Genomic DNA, 20,501 nt, shown 5'->3' with positions numbered 1-20,501 from the left:
AGCTGTAAGCTGTTTACAGTTTCATTTTACAGGTACTGGGTCTGTCCCTAGTGGGCTCACAATCTAAGTAGTACATTGTACTACTGTTGTACCTGGGTTCAGTGGAGGGTTAAGTGACTTGCCCAGGGTCACACGGAGCTGCACAAGGAATTGAACCTGGTTCCCCAGAATCTTAGCCTACTGCGACCATCAGGCAGCAGTGGGAATCAAACCCAGTTCCCCAGGTCTGCAACCCGCTGCTCTAACCATTAGGCATTCTGTAAAGGATCTTCAGGGGGCAGAGGGCAGGAAGGCGGTCACTTGGGCCATCAGATGAGGAGAGGAGGGAGAGAACTGGGGAAGGGTTTGCAGCTGGGAGAGGACAGGTGCTTAGGATGAGGCCATGGGTGTAGGAGAGTAAGCGAAGGAGATGACACTCAAAGGTGTTTGTGTGGAGTGCAGATGGTAGAAAGTTCAAAAAGGATAGTGAGGAGGTGGAGGGAAGGCTTGTGGGGAGGAGTTATCAAGGAAAAGCTTTTTTTTTTTTTAATGAAGGGGCTGTAGCGGAAGAGCAGGAGTCAAGGAACCAGAGAAGGGGGCACAGAGGGGAGATGACAGTTAAGAGATTTGAGAAGAGATCAGTGGTGGTGAGAAGCAAGGCAGAAAGGGGGTCAAGGAAGTAGAGCAGTGAGGAGAGCTGATTACCGAGTATCATGAAGAAGGTGGGGATAGAGAGACCACATCCAGAAATCAAGACAGGGTGGGAGGGCAGACAACCCCACTGAAGATCAATTGCCAAGCAAAGAAGGGTGGAGCAAAAAAACCTCTCTCAGATGGTGTCCACAATAAAGTCTTTATTCAAATTGATAAAATTGAGTGACCCAACATGTCATGTTTTGGCCCTACTGGCCTGCGTCAGGGGTCTATGACAAATAAATATAAAAACATTAACAAAAAATATATGGCTAAATAAATAAAATCAAGGAAAAATATGTCATGTATATGGAAGACCATGGGCATAGTTTGGGGGGGGGGTGAAGGGGGGCATTGCCCCCCCCCCCAAAAAAAAAACAGGGCTGGCGCAACACTGCAGGCAGCTCTGTGTCCCTCCTTCCCGCCCTCAGCTCCCTGGCAGCCCTCCTCTTCATTCCTTCCTTCCCTCCCCCCCCCCCTGCATGCTGAGTCTGACTTCTTGAGGTAACTTTCCAGTTCAGTATTTTGCCTTCATATATTTTTTATTTCTAGTTCCTTGTGTCATATCTGTTGTCATGTGTTTTTTATGTGTGATCAAGGTGCAGTATTCTGCTAGTGTGTAGTATTTGCAGCCCTTTTTATTTATGTATTTTTTTCACTAAGTAGTTTTAGAGCCTGGTGTAATTACAGTACTGCCTTTCCACGCATAAGGTTGTAGCTTGTCATGTCCTTGGAATTAGTTCTGTTATGATTTGGTAAGGTTGAGTGGGTTTTTGCAAAAGTTTGTGTATAGTGTTTTGCAGTGGAGAGGTTGTGTGTTGGCCTTACTGAGGTAGCACCAAAACATCAGAAAGGGTGTAGAGCCTAAATCAATGACACACTACCTCTTGAAGGATCTACCTATAGAGCTTATACATTTCTAAGGTCTACACTGGCATGGAATGGGGGTGGGGAAATACAGTGGGGGAAATAAGTATTTGATCCCTTGCTGATTTTGTAAGTTTGCCCACTGACAAAGACATGAGCAGCCCATAATTGAAGGGTAGGTTATTGGTAACAGTGAGAGATAGCACATCACAAATTAAATCCGGAAAATCACATTGTGGAAAGTATATGAATTTATTTGCATTCTGCAGAGGGAAATAAGTATTTAATCCCTCTGGCAAACAAGACCTAATACTTGGTGGCAAAACCCTTGTTGGCAAGCACAGCGGTCAGACGTCTTCTGTAGTTGATGATGAGGTTTGCACACATGTCAGGAGGAATTTTGGTCCACTCCTCTTTGCAGATCATCTCTAAATCATTAAGAGTTCTGGGCTGTCGCTTGGCAACTCGCAGCTTCAGCTCCCTCCATAAGTTTTCAATGGGATTAAGGTCTGGTGACTGGCTAGGCCACTCCATGACCCTAATGTGCTTCTTCCTGAGCCACTCCTTTGTTGCCTTGGCTGTATGTTTTGGGTCATTTTCGTGCTGGAAGACCCAGCCACGACCCATTTTTAAGGCCCTGGCGGAGGGAAGGAGGTTGTCACTCAGAATTGTACGGTACATGGCCCCATCCATTCTCCCATTGATGCGGTGAAGTAGTCCTGTGCCCTTAGCAGAGAAACACCCCCAAAACATAACATTTCCACCTCCATGCTTGACAGTGGGGACGGTGTTCTTTGGGTCATAGGCAGCATTTCTCTTCCTCCAAACACGGCGAGTTGAGTTCATGCCAAAGAGCTCAATTTTTGTCTCATCTGACCACAGCACCTTCTCCCAATCACTCTCGGCATCATCCAGGTGTTCACTGGCAAACTTCAGACGGGCCGTCACATGTGCCTTCCGGAGCAGGGGGACCTTGCGGGCACTGCAGGATTGCAATCCGTTATGTCGTAATGTGTTACCAATGGTTTTCGTGGTGACAGTGGTCCCAGCTGCCTTGAGATCATTGACAAGTTCCCCCCTTGTAGTTGTAGGCTGATTTCTAACCTTCCTCATGATCAAGGATACCCCACGAGGTGAGATTTTGCGTGGAGCCCCAGATCTTTGTCGATTGACAGTCATTTTGTACTTCTTCCATTTTCTTACTATGGCACCAACAGTTGTCTCCTTCTCGCCCAGCGTCTTACTGATGGTTTTGTAGCCCATTCCAGCCTTGTGCAGGTGTATGATCTTGTCCCTGACATCCTTAGACAGCTCCTTGCTCTTGGCCATTTTGTAGAGGTTAGAGTCTGACTGATTCACTGAGTCTGTGGACAGGTGTCTTTCATACAGGTGACCATTGCCGACAGCTGTCTGTCATGCAGGTAACGAGTTGATTTGGAGCATCTACCTGGTCTGTAGGGGCCAGATCTCTTACTGGTTGGTGGGGGATCAAATACTTATTTCCCTCTGCAGAATGCAAATAAATTCATATACTTTCCACAATGTGATTTTCCGGATTTAATTTGTGATGTGCTATCTCTCACTGTTACCAATAACCTACCCTTCAATTATGGGCTGCTCATGTCTTTGTCAGTGGGCAAACTTACAAAATCAGCAAGGGATCAAATACTTATTTCCCCCACTGTACTACTGGAGAGGAAGAGAGGGTTCTGGATAAGGAAGAAGGAAGGGAGAAAGAGCTGCCTTTTTTGAGAATAACCATAATGAATATGTATGAGATATCTCCCCCAAATAAAACAGTCAAACTACGTCCATGTGGAAGACATACCTGGGAATTTATAAGACAGTATATATTCCTATAACAATTGGATTGCAGCCAAACCAGCTATAATGTAGAAGATTAAGAACATGTTGATCAATTGTATATTTAAAACCATAAAATAATAACACATATAGAATTATATGCAAAAAAACTGTAAAAGTATATATAAAAAATATATGAGAGGATTGATTGGTTGTTATATATGTCATTTAAATTACAATCTCAAACATATAAACGGCGAGTGACCATACTCACTCGCAAATGCGCAGTAGAGACTTCCCTCTCTGCCCCGCCCCCGCTTCAATACGTGATGATGGGGGCGGGACAGAGAGGGAAGTCTCTACTGGCATGCTGCAGACGTCGGAACCGCTCCCCCTCCCCCGGAGTCGCCGCCGCCCCTCCATCTGGCCCGAGCACTGTGAACTTACATCAGCACGCAGCAGCAGGCACATCAGCAAAGCTGCCGTCGGGCTTCCTTCTCTGCCTTTGTCCCGCCCTCGCCGACGTTACGTCATACGAGGGTGGGACACAGGCAGAGAAGGAAGCCCGCCCCGACGGCAGCTTTGCTGATGTAAGTTTACAGTGCTGCTCGGGCCGGGTGGAGGGGCGGCGGCGGCAGCAACTCTGGGGGGGGGGGGGCTTGGAACCCCCCCCCATTCCAAAAGTAGCCCGTTTTCATGGGCTCAACGGCTAGTCTGTACATAAAAATTGACAGAAAATCAGAAGACAAGCTGCGACTAAAGTAAAATGTCTGAATTGCACACGTATAATAAATATTATCTAGTGGATGTGATTATATTGGCCCTTTGACAAAAATGACTATATATCTGTGACTTGTTAACAAAGCTTGAATGTTACTGTTTTCTTTTCCTTTATTTTTGTATTCTGAAGGAGAATTGTTCTATACGACTTTGTAATTTTTGAAGCATTAATAAAAAATTTACAAATTAAAAAAAAAAAAAAGACTATATATCTGTGCCTAATTGTATGTCTGTCAACCTTTCTGGAGATGAGGGCCATTCATTTAGTGCTTCTGCAATTTCTCTCCTTGTTGGAAGGGAAGGTAGATATCAGCAAAGTTTCAAATGACACGATTAACTTTGTGGCCAAAATTCCGATATCGTCGATCCTATTGGCCAAACTATTGCCTGGTTGTTATGTTGCCTGCATTTATGACAATAAGTGGTGGGTAGGCAACGTTGTAGAAATTTCCATCGAACAAAATGATGCATTGGTAACATTTATGCATCCACCAGGCCCGGCTCATTCATTTTATTGGCCTGAAAGAAAAGATGTTTGTTGGGTTCCAGCACAACATCTTATTTGTGTGCTTCCAGCGCCATCAGTTACATCGTCAGGCCGCCAGTATCAATTTCCAGAAGGGACACTAAAGAAAGTGGCTCGTAAATTCAAAAATAAATAAGCAATCGTTGGAATTTGGCAGTTCATACAAACATTACGGACTTCGGCTTGGAAACCATTTAAGATATCCACTTTAGGCTTAGGAACCTAGGATAAGCTGCCCAATCGTCGGCTTGGGAACCGGACAGATACCCACACAAGGCTTTGGAACCTTGATGAAGAAACCAAACTAGAGGCTTGGGATCCTCATCCAAGAAACCCACCTGTGGCTGGTACAGCACAGCTATCGGGCTTGACCCCTATGGCGATGGGGTTACTGGTTCAAGTTCCTGAACTGGTAGTGACAATGTCACCATGGACCAATGCAATTTAGGTACTAATAATGTCTGTATAAAACAAAATAATAGAATGCATGTAATGTTGCGATAGCAACGTCCTCAACTTTGTCCCTATTTCTAGGGCCTTATTTGCCAGCGATGAAAAACCAACCCTACTTTAAGGGGTTTGAAAAATGCTCTTTCTAATGAAAATGATTAAAAAGAGTTTCCAGAAGGTCTTTTTTTGTAAAAGTGGGCTAAAAATACCCTATTTTTGGCGTTTTTGCAAAAATCATCAACTTTACACTCAATTTGTGAACTAATGGAAAATATTAGGAGAATGAAATTTTATATTCGAAAACCTTGTGTTGATAAGTTGTGTGCAAAGTTTCACGTTTATCACACCTTAATTCCAGAGATATAAAAAGCCAAACTTTACAATTTTTTTGTGCCACTAATTTTTCGGACCAAGTTTGCTCCAAGTTTTGTTCATGGAAATCGCTCATGAAGATTTTTTTATTGTTTTGTTTCTCTCAACAAAATATTGCCGGAGATTCAGTGTCTAAAGTTGCGAAATCTTGGAGTCATACCATAGAAGGCTGCAGTATGGAGTCAAACAGATTACTATATTTCAGCAGGTATTGATTGCATCGACGAACGTAAAACCGACATGTATGAATGTTCACAGAAAATTTCATCGAAATCCGTGATGGTCGCGCAGGGACCACCAGGCCACTTGACATGGAATGACTATGCATCTCTTGACCATCTTAGTAGTTCATATTGCAGAGATGGAGATCGTGTAAGTGGATTTTCTCAGCAGGAATTTTCTAAATCCTAAAAAGCAGAAACTCAGTCCTCTGGCCTTCCAGCTGCTAGTGGAGCCTGCTTTGCCATGACTTTTTGGTATTGTAACAGAATGCAAAATATTACCTATTCTACAGCTGCAGAAAGAAGTTTCTCAGTCAGATTGATACTGCAGTGCAGCCCTAGCCACAAGAGCTGCTACGTATTATGGCCCCTCATTGGCTGAGTCTTCCGTAGAGAAGCCAAACATTTATTTCTTATGATCCTTGTAGCCCCAGACTGGCCACATTGCCCCTGGAACACAGATCTGATCTGCCCTCTGGTGGGATCTCCACTGCCTCTTCTTTGGGGACAAGGGCCACTGAGGCAAATGCCAATGGTCATGGAGGACCTGGATCCCTTCTGGCTTACTGTATGGCCCTTGAGAAGCATTGCTTGAAAAACAAAGGTTAGTGAGGAGGAAGAGATGTCATTGATGTGGATGGCTGTGCTTGAGTGAAGCTCCATTGGGGCTGCACTAAATCTGTGCTCTAAAACCTTCCAACAGCACCCACGTTTACTGTAAAGTGACCAATCTCCCTCTAAGAGGTTCAGTGACCATGAGATAGAGCTTTCTAACTTATAAGTCCATCAGAGGCAAATCTGGCTCAGGGTCACAGAAGGCATCCAGTCCATGTAAAGACCTAAAGATGGTGACACCGACAGAATCATTCAGCATGGAATGCCTAACGGATGCAGATGGCGATTGCATGAGTGGGGAACCCCCTACCTCCTTGAGTGCGGATTTATTTGGTGCTGCTTATGGAGCTCAGATTGGAGGTACAATCTGTCCAATATTAAATGAGCAGTAGCTGAAATTAAACAGGATCTGGTAGAGATATCGAGGTGGCAGGATGAATTGGAAACCAGATGGACGTAGTGGAGGAAGAGCTTGATGATACACAGCAAAAGAAGGATAATTTAGACACAGGAGAGATGGGAGAACTCAAGGAACTTGAGAACCGCATGTGTAGATGCAGTTTGAGCATAAGAGATGTACCGGAAAAGGAGGCAGCAACATTTCGGGATCCACTGTTGGTGGCCCGAAAAATATAACAAAGTTTAATGAGTCAGGCACATTTTGCTGGGGAATCGCTCCCTCAAGTCCTTATTGAGTGAGTACACCAGGCATTGCAGTGTCCTGTGGATAATAAACCAAAGTGAAAGAGGACATTTTTACTTCTGCCAGTAAAGTGATGTGGTAGCCATGTTAGTCCACTTTTAAAGGCAATAAATAAAAACAAAACATAGAAAAGGAAATAAGATGATACCTAACTTAATACATTTTAGATTAGCTTTCGAAGGTGACCCTTCAGATCAGAAATGAGCAAATGTTGAAAAATATCAGAATATATATATACAAGTGAAACAGTCTCACAGGAAGAGGGTGGGGTAGATTAGGTGAGAGACTGGTTGGCATCTTGATGTTTAATATGATGTGTAGATGTAAATTGATTCTGATCTTTAGCCTCTGCCTTGTTTCTCTTTTTTTGCATTGAATGATATGTACCACATTTGAAAGAAGAATGTGAAGGATCCCCTCATGCTGAATGTTTTTCCCGTGTGAGTGACTGTGGGATCCTGTGAAATGTTTTGGTACGGTTTGCAGCTTGTTATATTGCAGGGACGTCTGCTATTCTCTTCTTTTTGAGCTTGTGTTAGGAGCTTGCTTTTCACTAATTTGTATTTCAAATGAGGTGTCTGTCAGAAGGCCAGCACTGTTGGCGCTGAGAATATCTCTTTCAGTAATTCATTCTGCAGTAGTGGCTGTAGATCTTTTATGATTATTCTTAATTTTTCCAGCTCTGGATTGTATGTTTTTTTTTCTTTGTACTGCAATTGATTTTTTTCTGGGTATTTTAAGGAGAGAGAGATTCCTATTACTACAGGTGTGCTGCAAGGGTCCACTCTCTCAGCTATTCTGTCTATTTGGTCCCGATCTATATGAATCGAAAGGCAATATTAGAATAGGGGAAAAGTGATCTTCGTGTAGTTGTACATAAGGCTCATGGTGTCAGATCCCAGGCCTAGTTCCAGTTCAGCTGGGAGCTCAGAGAAACAGGAGGCACACTGTAAAAACAACCTCATGCCTGTGATAACACCAACACTAAAAGGCTTGAATATAAAATGAATAGCTGAAGAGTATTACTCAGCAAAGAAAACGTATATATATCAGGTATCCATCTTATTTTGGCCCCCTTCTCTTTCCAACAATCTGTGCAAAAATAAGACAAATGGGAAGTGGAAAGGATCTTGGGATAAAAATGAAAGAGATTGAAGTAAAGCAGCAAAAGGAGAGGTGACTGGTTTCAGATATGTTTTTGTCTTTGCAGCTGCAAAGCCTTGGGCAGCTTCTTTATGCCACCTCTTTTGATCATGTTTTTCAATTCACTTTTTATTTTTAACATTTTTTTTCCAGTTTCTTAACTTTTTGGCCCCTTATGGAGAATTAGAGGTGTGCATAATTTAAATATATTTATTCTGGTGGGGTAAATCTTGCACTGGCCTGTAGAAGGTGACTAATTGCTTTCATGCCTTTTGCAGAAAACAAACCCCAGCTGAAGTTCTTCCTGCCCAAGGAACTGCTGGAGTGTGTGCCCCGCTGTGGGCTCCTGCCCAAGGAGCGACTGCGCTGGAACACCAATGAGGTATGGCCACCAACCCCTTACTCCCCTGCCCCTGTTCACCTTCCTGCACTCTGAGGGTCTAATCTTGGAGGCCTCCCCCCCACCTTCCTTACACATTCACCTGCATCAGAATCACTTAATATGTCCCTGCGCTCTTACTGTACTTTAAAGTTCATGAGGAAGAAGGGCCCATGAGTAGTATTTACAGAACATGAGAAAGTCTGATACTAATGATTACTAATCCCTGGCTCTGCCAGTGACTCCCAGGAGTAGTGTATCCAAATAGGTTAGTTTTGCATATACCATGACAAGAATGGGCGTCCTAAGCCTCTGTATGTTTGGTAAGATCTTCATCTTTCAAATTCACTGCTAGTGTTTGTTTAATACTGGCATTGTGCCAAACAGAACTTTGTCTTGGAATTCATGTGGTGCAATCTATCTATCTATCTATCTATCTTATGCAGCTCGCTGTGTGACATTGGGGGAATCATCTTTAGTTCCCTTTAGCTTAGTTCTTATCCACAATTCTGTCACTGATTTTTTTTGTTTGTTAAATAATCCAATGCAGTGGGTGCCCAATGTCCATATAGACCATACATACACTCGGACATACACTTCCTGCCACAAGGTTCTGTGATAAGGGTGAGTGGGAATATCTGAAATTTAATGACCAAGGAAATCCTATCATGAATACTTTTGGGGATGTGAAGGAAGTGGTCACAAGGTATTCTAGGTGAAAAACAGAGGGGTGGAGTCAGTCTACGTACTGGGTTGTGGAGCACAAGTCTGACAAGAAAATATTTGGGAAGATGTTGGAAATTAAAACAAAAATAAGCGCATTGGAGATAAAGAATAGAATATCTGGTGTGCCTCACTAAAACGTAGTTCTTTGAACATGGAAATATGACCAGAAAATTATTGCTGTGGCAGCTGAAGAATCAGGGATGCCCCAGACTGGTGAAAGAAGTAGAAGCTAACAAGACCACAGCCTCAGCCTTTAAGAGCTTCTGTGAAAAGTTTTATATAGCTCAGAGTGCTCACGCAGAGCAGAGGATGTTAACTGGATTTTTGTCACAAACCAGCTTGCCCAAATTGGTTGATAGGTGGAAGAATTGGCTTTGCTGACCCATTAGTTCTGCTGAAGTAGAGTTTGCATTCAGATCCCTACCTAAGGGCAATATTGTGGGGGAGGATGGGTTCCCAGCAGAGTATTATAGAATACTAAGCTCATTACTTGCTGGATGCTTCCAGGAGTTGCTAGAAGGCCAAGTGCTGTCGCAATCAATAGGGCAAATGACATCGTTTTGCATAAAGATGATAAACCTGAGGGGAAGTGAGGTAGTTATAATCCAGTAGCCCTTCTAAAATGGGACATGAAAATATTTGCTAAAGTTCCTGCAGGTAGATTGGAAGGGATTATGCCTCCCACCCCCCCCCCCCCCCCCCCCAAGGTCAAACATGTCTTATAAAAGGATGACAAATGGGGGATAACATCTGTAGAACTATCAAGTGGTATTTCCCTAGATCAGCATTAATTGACCGGTGTGTCTCAGCACATTAGTGTGTTGCAAGCACCCAGTTGGTGTGTCATAGTGCTGGCCAGTTGAATGGAATGGAAGAAGACAGATGGAAATTGGAGAAAGGACAACTTGACTGCACACACTGGAAAGAGCAGAAGAGAGGAAAGCAGAAAAAAGAAACCAGGACCGACATGCTTTGGCAAAAAATAAACACAGACTCCCTTCCGATATACAGCCGCTGGCGGGCAGCACTTTGACTGCCTGCCCACTACCAGTGTTCTACCTGGATATTCAGTGCCAGGCTATTTCCAGCAACTGGCATTGAATATCCAGTTCTCGCAGTGCCAAATAACGCATGACCACTTAAGTCAATATTCAGACTTAACCGGCCATGGCTTAACGGGTAAAGATAAGACTGCTATTTATGTGGTCTTATTTGCCCATTAAGCCTGGCCAGTTAAATTCCAAATATTGGGATCGGCCATGCCCCTGGAATGCCCCAAAATTGCTGGCTTTATTTTCAGCGTTAAGTGGGCATTTTCAGCGGCTATACCGGCTAAATGCTTCTGAAAATGATTGGTTATCTGGCCGCTGACTGGTTAACTTGCGCCGAGTATTGGCCAGCAGATGACTAGACAGCAAAGGTAGAAAAAAAAGCGTTGTATTTTGAATTTAAGTGGAATACGTTAGCTTTGGGAAATGTGTATCATGGATGTCTTTGTAATTTGCATTTCTGTTTTTATTTCTCCTATGTTGTGGTACAAGCCAAGTTTGACTTATTGAGATTCCCAGTTCAAGTTTTGCCTTCATTTTTCTATTTCATAAGTACATAAGTACATAAGTAATGCCATACTGGGAAAAGACCAAGGGTCCATCGAGCCCATCATCTTGTCCACGACAGCGGCCAATCCAGGCCAAGGGCACCTGGCAAGCTTCCCAAACATACAAACATTCTGTACATGTTATTCTTGGGATTTTGGATTTTTCCAAGTCCGTTTAGTAGCGGTTTATGGACTTGTCCTTTAGGAAACCGTCCAACCCCTTTTTAAACTCTGCTAAGCTAACTGCCTTCACCACATTTTCTGACAATGAATTCCAGAGTTTAATTACATGTTGGGTGAAGAAAAATTTTCTCCAGTTTGTTTTAAATTTACTACACTGTAGTTTAACTGCATGCCCCCTAGTCCTAGTATTTTTGGAAAGCGTGAACAGACGCTTCACATCCACCTGTTCCACTCCACTCATTATTTTATATACCTCTATCATGTCTCCCCTCAGCCATCTCTTCTCCAAGCTGAATAGACCTAGCCTCCTTAGTCTTTCTTCATAGGGAAGTCGTCCCATCCCCGCTATCATTTTAGTCGCCCTTCGCTGCACCTTTTCCAATTCTACTATATCTTTCTTGAGATGCGGCGACCAGAATTGAACACAATACTCAAGGTGCGGTCGCACCATGGAGTGATACAACGGCATTATAACATCCTCACACCTGTTTTCCATACCTTTCCTAATAATACCCAACATTCTATTTGCTTTCCTAGCCGCAGCTAGTGATTAGTGATTCCTTGTTCTGTATTTGGTGAAGGTCTTTCTGTGTTTTACCTGTGATTGAGGTGTAGTATTCTGTTTCCATGTTCTGTTCTACCAGTAGTAGGTGTATTGGTGTTCAAGGGCCCATGTATTTGTAGTACTGCCTACTCATAGGTGTAGGGTTCAAGTTATTTGAATGGTAGGAATTGGTGCAATTGTTTTATGGTAGGTTTGGTATATGCATGTTAGGATTTTCTTAGATTTTATACTTTAACAATGTGGAGAGATTTATATTGTTATTAATCAGATAGGGGTTTTGTGGAGCAGAGCATGTTAATATTTAACTGAAAAAAATTGCTATACTGTGTCAGACCAAATGGCCGTGCATATCATGTATATGGTGTGTCACATATGTGAGCATTGTCTGTCAGGTACATCCAGACTGAAAAAAGGTTGAGAACCACTGCCCTAGATGCTGAAAGGTGTTGGACAGAGTGGAATAGGGATTCTTGTTTGCTGGGCTAGCAGATTTTAATTTAGGAAATAATTTTTTTAAGTGGATGCAAAATCTACCAGCGCAGTGCCAGTGAATGGCATTCAGTCATAGGAATTTCCATTGCATAGAGGTACAAAACAGGGATACCTGCTTCTATCTCGGCTTTTGAGCTGTTGGCCTCTCGTCAGGGAAAACCCATTGATCCAACCCATTATGATGGGTGGAAAGGTGCACAAGGTGCTATTTTTATATATGTTTGTACTCCACTTAGTTTTTAGGTAGAATAGAAAATTTTTAAATGAATGAATGACACTTTAAATTACATAAAGGGTCCATCAAGCTCTTTGATTCCCCTCCTCTCCTTTGTTAGAAGTGCTCAGTAGATTGTCTGGATTTTCTGGTTTCAAGATCAGTATAGAAAAAATGGAGGCACTTCTGTTTGACCTGTAGACACAAGATTATCCTGAAAATTTCCCATTTAGAACGTCTGTGGTACTGGGGTATATTTATATCAGCCCAGTTGCAGGAGCTGTTTCAGCTAAACTGTGTTAGAGTCACAAAGTCAAAGAGAAATTAAAAAGGTAGAAAAATTTAATCATGAGTTGGGTGGGTGCATTGCAGCGTTCAAAATAATGGTGCTTCTGTCACCTTCACATCCGTATAGACCTAAGAAAAGTTTCTAAAACGTGGAACAAAATGATGATGCAGTTTATATGAGCAGGGAAGCTAGGTTTAGTAGAGGAAAGCTGACACGGGAGAAGAGGAATGAGGGTATAGGATGCTCAGTTTGGGTTTGTACTGCAACTCTTAATCGGCACTGTAGTAGACTTAGGGAGGCCCATTGGATCAGAACTGAATGAAATATACTTCACCCATTATCAGTGTTTGAAGTGTTAGACTCTCGCATCCTTTTCTTCCCCTTCTACTGAAAGCTGGAAAGTTGTAAGGAAGAAGGTTGATCATGAGCAAACATTCCGTACAAGTATGATCAAGGATTTCACCCTCTTGTCTTCCCTGAGAGAATTATTGGGAATATTAGGGTGGGGATTAGGAGATTCAGAGAGTTAAATAGTTCACATTCTCCTGGTGTCTGTTGGATTTGGAGAAATTGTTGAATTTTAGAATCCCCCCATTTTTTTTCTTCAGTATTTTCAACTCTGATTCTTTTTGCTGAGCGCAGATCCACGAGAGATCTAAAAGGGGTGCTGTTCAAAAGCGGACAGCTCGAAGAAATTGCTCTCAAGGCCATATAAAATGTTTTTTTCAAAGTTTAGATATAGTAATCCTAAGACATAAAGCACAGTGGGTGAATGAATATAAAGAACAAAATTACAGAGCATATTCAAAAGCATGGATTAATGAGACAAAGCCAACATGGATTTGCTGAAGGGAAATCTTGGCTCACCAGTCTATTATGTTTCTTTGAAGGGGTGAACAAACGTGGATAAAGGTGAGCCGGTCGATATTGTGTATCTGGATTTTCAAAAGGCATTTGACAAAGTACCTCATGAAAGCCTCCAGAGGATATTGGAGAGTCATGGGATAGGAGGTAGTGTTCCATTGTGGATTACAAACTGGTTAAAAGACAGAAAACAGAGAGTAGGGTTAAATGGTTAGTTTTCTCAATGGAGAAGGGCAGAAAGTGGGGTTCCCCATGGATCTGTGCTGGGATCGCTGCTTTTTAACATATTTATAAATGATCTAGAGATGGGAGTGAGGTAATTAAATTTGCTGATGACACAGAGTTATTTAAAGTTGTTAAATCACAAGAGGATTGTGAAAAATTACAAGAGGACCTTACAAGATTGGGAGACTGGGCATCCAAATGGCAAATGACATTTAAAGTGAGCAAGTGCAGAGTGATGCATGTGGGAAAGAGGAACCCAAACTATAGCCACATTAGGAGTCACCAACCAGGAAAGGGATCTAGGCATCATCGTTGATGATATGTTGAAATTCTTTGCTCAGTTGGTGGCAGCTAAGAAAGCAACTAGAATGTTAGGTATCCAAGCTGCATTGGACTCTGATACAAATCAACCTATGCATCCAATTTCTCCTACTTAGGTACACAAATGTGGAATGCACTACCAAAGAGTGTGAAAACGATCCATGACCATCTAAACTTCAGGCAATCATTAAAGACCTATCTGTTTTGCAAGGTCTACCCTACTGACCCAACTTAAATGTCTCAACTCTGCAATGCATCAAAACCTTACATCATATTGGATATTATATATTCCTTATTTCCTTGACCCTTATCGTACTTGTATACCCTAACCTTACCTGACCCTTATTTTATACTGTATTTGTTTAACATCTACCGGACTTGGCGATCGCCTTTATGGTATTATGTAAGCCACATTGAGCCTGCTAATGGGTGGGAAAATGTGAGATACAAATGTTACAAATAAATAAATTAGGAAAGGAATGGAAAATAAAAATGAAGATGATATAATGCCTTTGTATCGTTCCATGGTGTGACCTGAACTATAGCTATCTAATGCAAAGTTCCACATTAGGAGTCGCCGACCAGTAAATGGATCTAGATATCATCATTTGAAATGCTCTGCTCAGTGTGCGACGGTGGCTAAGAAAGCAAATAGAATGTTAGGTATTATTATGAAAGGAATGGAAACAAAAATTAGGATGTTATAATGCCTTCCTATCACTCCATGGTGTGACCACACCTCGAATATTGTGTGCAATTCTGGTCACCGCATCTCAAAAAAAAAATGGTGGAATTAGAAAAGGTACAGAGAAGGACGACAAATATGATAAAGGGGATGGGACGACTTCCTATGAGGAAAGGGTAAAGCTACTAGAGATAGAGGTCTATAAAATAATGAGTGGAATGGAATGGGTAGACATGAATCGATTGTTTACTCTTTCCAAAAATACTAGGACTAGGGGGCACACAATGAAGCTACAAAGTAGTAAATTTAAAACAAATCAAAGAAAATATTTCTTCACTCAATGTGTAATTAAACTCTGGAATTCGTTGCCAGAGAATGTATTAAAAACTGTTAGCTTAGAGGGGTTTAAAAAAGATTTGGACAGCTTCCTAAAAGAAAAGTTCATAAGCCATTGTTAAAATAGACTTGGGAAAAATCCACTGCTTACTTCTAGAATAAATTGTATTGTACTGTTTTGGGTTCTTGCCAGTTATTTGTGACCTGGATTGGCCACTTTTGGAAACAGGATGCTTGCTTGATGGACCTTTGGTCTGTTCCAGTATGGCAATACTTATGTACTTATGAATTGTGTACAAACTCAGATGTAGATTGGAGAAAAAAATGTACCTAAGTGCTCTTTATAGGCAGCTACAATAGACCATCATATTTGGATTTGATATAACTCTAGTGAGGCTTCTAAACTGGATTCACAAAGAAGCAATATGTGTTGGAGAGGGTATTTAGAGGGGGCCACGAATAAGCACATGTGATGGAATTGTGAGCATATTAAGGGCTTCTGGGAGGCGGTTTTGGAGGCTGGAGTCAAATAGAAAGATGCATGGGATTCAGGGTGGAGAAAAGTTGTGACTATTTTTTGGTTTGTTTTTTTTTGTTACATTTGTACCCCACGCTTTCCCACTCATGGCAGGCTCAATGCGGCTTACATGGGGCAAATGGAGGGTTAAGTGACTTGCCCAGAGTCACAAGGAGCTGCCTGTGCCTGAAGTGGGAATCGAACTCAGTTCCTCAGTTCCCCAGGACCAAAGTCCACCAGCCTAACCACTAGGCCACTCCTCCACTCCACTTGGGGATAGTGGTGGCTGATCAAGATACAGAGGCCAAGCAGCAGAAACTCGGCTCCTTACTCATGATCATAGAGAATTTATAAATTAAAATGAGGGGATGAGGAAATGGTTTGGGGGATTAGATTAAATATAGAAGGTTCATAAAGCAGTTGAGAATGTTAGGTATTGCTCTAATGCAGGGGTTCTCAACACACCTAGCCAGTCAGGTTTTCAGGATACCCACAATGAATATGCATGACATACATTTGTACAGAATGGAGGTTGTGTATGCAAATTTATCTCATGCATATTTATTGTGGTTATCCCCAAAACGTTATTGGCTAGGTGTCCTGAGGACTGAATTGAGAACTCCTGCTCTAAAGTGATTTGGGTTGATTATATATGATCTTGATACTGGATGATGAGAGATTTACAGTTTGTAAAGTCAATTAAGTTGTAATGTGTTTACTACTGTTAAAGTGCATTGGACACTCGGTTATTAATGAAACATCAGGTGATTATTGTGTAAGAGGATATTTTTAAAAATTACATTGTGATGGTGATTAGATCTGTTTTATCCCCTGATCATTTTCAAATGATTTTGCAAGCAATCATTTTGTCCTAGTTCGACTATTGTAATGCTTTGTATGTTGGTTTACATTCTAAGTTATCTAGTAAGTTACAACTTTTGCGGAATGTTGCACAAAATTAATATTTAATTACTCAAGATTTGATCATGTAACTCCTCTCTTGAAAAGCTTGCACTGGCTGCCATTTCGTGCACATGTTGAATTTAAGGTTGCATGTACACTGTTTAAAATTTTACATGGTTATTCTGTTTTTCAAACTCATTTATTAATGTATACAGTTTTTTGTGGCACTTCTCACTTCTATTCTACTCTATTATTGGAATTTCCAACAGCAAAGAAAATACGTTACAAAAGAGTTTTAGATGGTTCTTTTGTATATCAATCTGGTAAAATTTGGACTTCACTTCCGGAGCAAGTTCGTACTCTTCCTGGTTATTTCTTGTTCGTAAAGCATTGAAAACTCATCTGTTTAACAAATACCTGAATATGTAACGTTGTTTTAGTATTTTGTTTTTGGTCTTTGTACTTCATCTTTTGTAACCTGCTTAGATTCTCTAATGATAGAAGCAGGATATAAATGCCAAGAATAGAATACAATGTCTAGTACTGACAGAGGCCATCAGGAACAGGCATCATCCAAGTCCCACTCAAAAAAGAGGAAGAATTGCAGTTATTTTGCTGTCTTAATGTTATACACTAACTTAGCTGGTTAGTGGACTGAATATCATTGCTAACTGGCTAAGTTGTCGCACCGTTCTAATTCTGCCCTGGCCTGCTCATAATGTAGGAACCAGACGGTAACTAAACACAAAAGTCCCATGAGAGAAATAGGCAGCCACCAAAATGTGGGAAACGAAGGAAGGCTGGACAAACCTCAGGTTCAACAGAAAAAGTTTATTACTGTGATGTGTAAAAGGCAAGGCACAATAACACAAAATAAAAACTCTAGACTCAACACGGCACCGTGAGCACAGATGTGCCTGCCCTCAGGAGTCTGGTAAAATGGGAGTAAAGATGAGATTGTTTAGTTGAGTGGAAATGATGGAGTGTTCTTTAAAGGACCATGCATACATGAATGAAGCACTATTCAAAACACTAGTATAATATAGCACCCAATACTCCCCCTTCAGGAGACAGTTCACATCTGGCAATGTTCCTGGAAGCCCCAAAATACTGGGTTAAAAAGCTTTAAACTCTCAACTTCGCTAGGAAAGAGACTCGTCAGCGGGCGTTGCATGTGTGAAGACTGCTGTGAACTCAGGTAGTGCTGCTGAATCTCTTTCCTAGCGAAGTTGGGAGTTTAAAGCTTTTTATCCCAGTTTTTGGGGGCTTAGGGGATGGATAAATACTGCTGAATGTTTGTGGTTGGCAAGCTCAGTGGGGTTTAACTGGGCAGGAGCCTCTTTTTTTTGCCTGGTTGAACCCTTTTGAATATCGACCCCTTTATTTATGTGCACAAGTGTGTTTCATTCACAGACGATAAATTATTAACAAAAGTCTCTAGCTCTGTTTCTGATAGGGCCCCGCAGACTCGGGGTGCAGTAGCCTTGTCTTTAAAGGTTAATCAGAACCAGGTCTGGAGGATTAGCAGTTCATGAGGATCCAAAGTAAAACTTAGCCTACCTGAATTAAGCTTTTGCTACCTATAGATTTGTTGTGAAGGCATCTGCTGAAGGGATGCACTTGTCTTCCCTGGGTCTCCCTAGCTTAGCTGTGCTTGAGAGTTTTTATCCTGCCTGGACCACACCCTCCCTGCTGTGCCCTCACTGAGCCATGCCCTCTGTTCTGTATTTTCAGATTTAATTTGGCACTGTGAGGGAGTGTTAAAGGGGACCAGCAACTTCATATACACTCCCTTACATAGCTATATACACAGGCAGTCTTTTCCTTATATCGCCAAGTATCTGTCACCCCATATCTGTTAGCTGCTTTAACTGTCTTCACGCTGTATGTTGGCCCCCCTCTATCTCTTCCCAAAGTGTCTAATATAGGGTGTAGTTAAATTTTAAATCCCCCTCAAGTTTCACCACTTCATCCCCATAGCCCTCAGCTTCTGAGTGGAGGAGTAGCCTAGTGGTTAGTGCAGCGGACTCTGATCCTGGGGAACTGGGTTAGATTCCCACTGCAGCTCCTTGTGACTTTGGGCAAGTCACTTAACCCTCCATTGGCCCAGGTACAAATAAGTACCTGTATATAATATGTAAACCACTCTGAATGTAGTTGGAAAAACCACAGAAAGGTGGTATATAATTCCCTTTCCCCTTTCCTAACTTTTTATTTAAAAAAAGAACCCTACCCCACACTGAGAGCATGACATCATATACATCTACTAGAACTACTACTACTACTTATCATTTCTATAGTGCTACTAGACGTACTCAACGCTGTACACTTGAACATGAAGAGACAGTCCCTGCTCGACGGAGCTTACAATCTAATTAGGACAGACAAACAGGACAAATAAGGGATAAGGACAAAGGGGGTAACAAGAGTCCGGAATCCCAAAGAGTAGCAAGATTCTGAGTCCCAAAGAGTAACAAGATTCCGGAACCCAAATAATAGCAAGATTCCGGAATCCCAAAGACTACTACTACTACTACTTATCATTTCTAAAGCGCCACTAGACGTACACAGCGCTGTACACTTGAACATGAAGAGACAGTCCCTGCTCGACGGAGCTTACAATCTAATTAGGACAGACAAACAGGACAAATAGGAGATAACAGAATTGCTAAGGTGGGGATGATAAAATAAGGACTAGGGGGCACGTAATGAAGCTACAAAGTAACAAATTAAAAACAAATCGGAGAAAATATTTCTTCACTCAATGTGTAATTAAACTCTGGAATTCGTTGCCAGAGAATGTAGTAAAAGCAGTTAACTTAGTGGGGTATAAAAAAGGTTTGGATGGCTTCCTAAAGGAAAAGTCCATAGACCATTATTAAAATGGACTTGGGGAAAATCCACTGCTTAGTTTTAGGATAAGCAGCATAAAATGTATTGTACTGTTTTGTGATCTTGCCAGGTGACCTGGATTGGCCACTGTTAGAAACAGGATGTTGGACTTGATGGACCTTCGGTCTGTCCCAGTATGGCAATACTTAGGTACTAACTCGATGCAACAGTGGGTTTGGCCATTCAGTCCTCCAGAATTTCTTTGGAGATTAGATTCCAGCTGCAGCTCACCCTGCCCCAGGCCCATTTCTTTCAGTTCCAGACTGTCTTTTAAATAAAAAACGGCTTGTTGCAAAAAAAAACAAAAAACCAAACCAACTAATCACTGTTCTAGTTTTCTATCCTTTTTTTTCTTCTGTTGAAGGCAACCTGTGGCTAGGGTGTCCCATGTTATGAGCATTTGATAGTCTTGTTGTCTTCAGAGAAAACCAAGTTATTTATTTTGTAGCAAGTGTTCTCTGTGGACAGCAGGATGCAAATCTTAACATACCCTTCAACCTTCTTATGGAGTTGTATTCCTTTATAAGCCAAAGTATGGACTGAAAAGATCCTGCATGATAGAGGTAGGTGGGAAGTGGCACACTTGCGTGGTTAGCCTGTTCAAATGCTTCTACAAACTTAAGGTGGAGTAGCATTTTCCACACCAGGTTCTGTTGACAATGTCACTCATTTTGTGAGTACTTGTGTTCTACTGTCCACAGGGAATACCTGCTACAGGCAAATAGCTTGGTTTAACTGTTTTTGTTTGGTTGTTTTTTTTTTTTGTCTCCATTGCCTCCCCTGGGAGTCTGTCCTCATTCTCCACTCTTTTTTTCCCCCATATTGTTGAATGATGGTCTTGAGTCAGCCCCCCCCCCCACCCCCCCACCAAGGAGCCTCATCCCATGACCTCTTATGTTTGTTTGGATTTCTTGACCACTGTGTGTGTTGTCTGTATATATGTACAAATATGCATGTCTATATGTATATTTTTGTGTGTGTATATAGGGAATGGCTTTAATCTTTACCATATGTTATGTGTGACTCTTAAAGAGTAGGGGAACAGAGATGCTGAATCTGTCTGCATCTCCTTTTTTCCCTGTCATGCAGGAGATTGCGTCTTACCTAATAACCTTTGAGAAGCATGAGGAATGGCTTTCCTGCTCACCCAAAACCAGGTGA

General features: G+C 41.8%; 1 protein-coding gene across 1 annotated transcript in view; it reads left to right on the top strand.

Moving 5' to 3' along the window:
* The window catches only part of LOC115458266 (calmodulin-binding transcription activator 1-like), a 38,186-nt gene extending 17,685 nt beyond the window's left edge, over positions 1-20,501 (top strand). The window contains exons 3-4 of the mRNA XM_030188127.1: positions 8,431-8,534; positions 20,430-20,501. Coding sequence (XP_030043987.1) covers positions 8,431-8,534; positions 20,430-20,501 — 176 coding nt within the window. The remainder of the gene's footprint in view (positions 1-8,430; positions 8,535-20,429) is intronic.

Source organism: Microcaecilia unicolor, chromosome 14 (genome assembly GCF_901765095.1).
Source record: "Microcaecilia unicolor chromosome 14, aMicUni1.1, whole genome shotgun sequence".
In the NCBI taxonomy this organism is placed as follows: Eukaryota; Metazoa; Chordata; class Amphibia; order Gymnophiona; family Siphonopidae; genus Microcaecilia; species Microcaecilia unicolor.
This window is presented reverse-complemented; position numbering and strand designations above follow the sequence as displayed.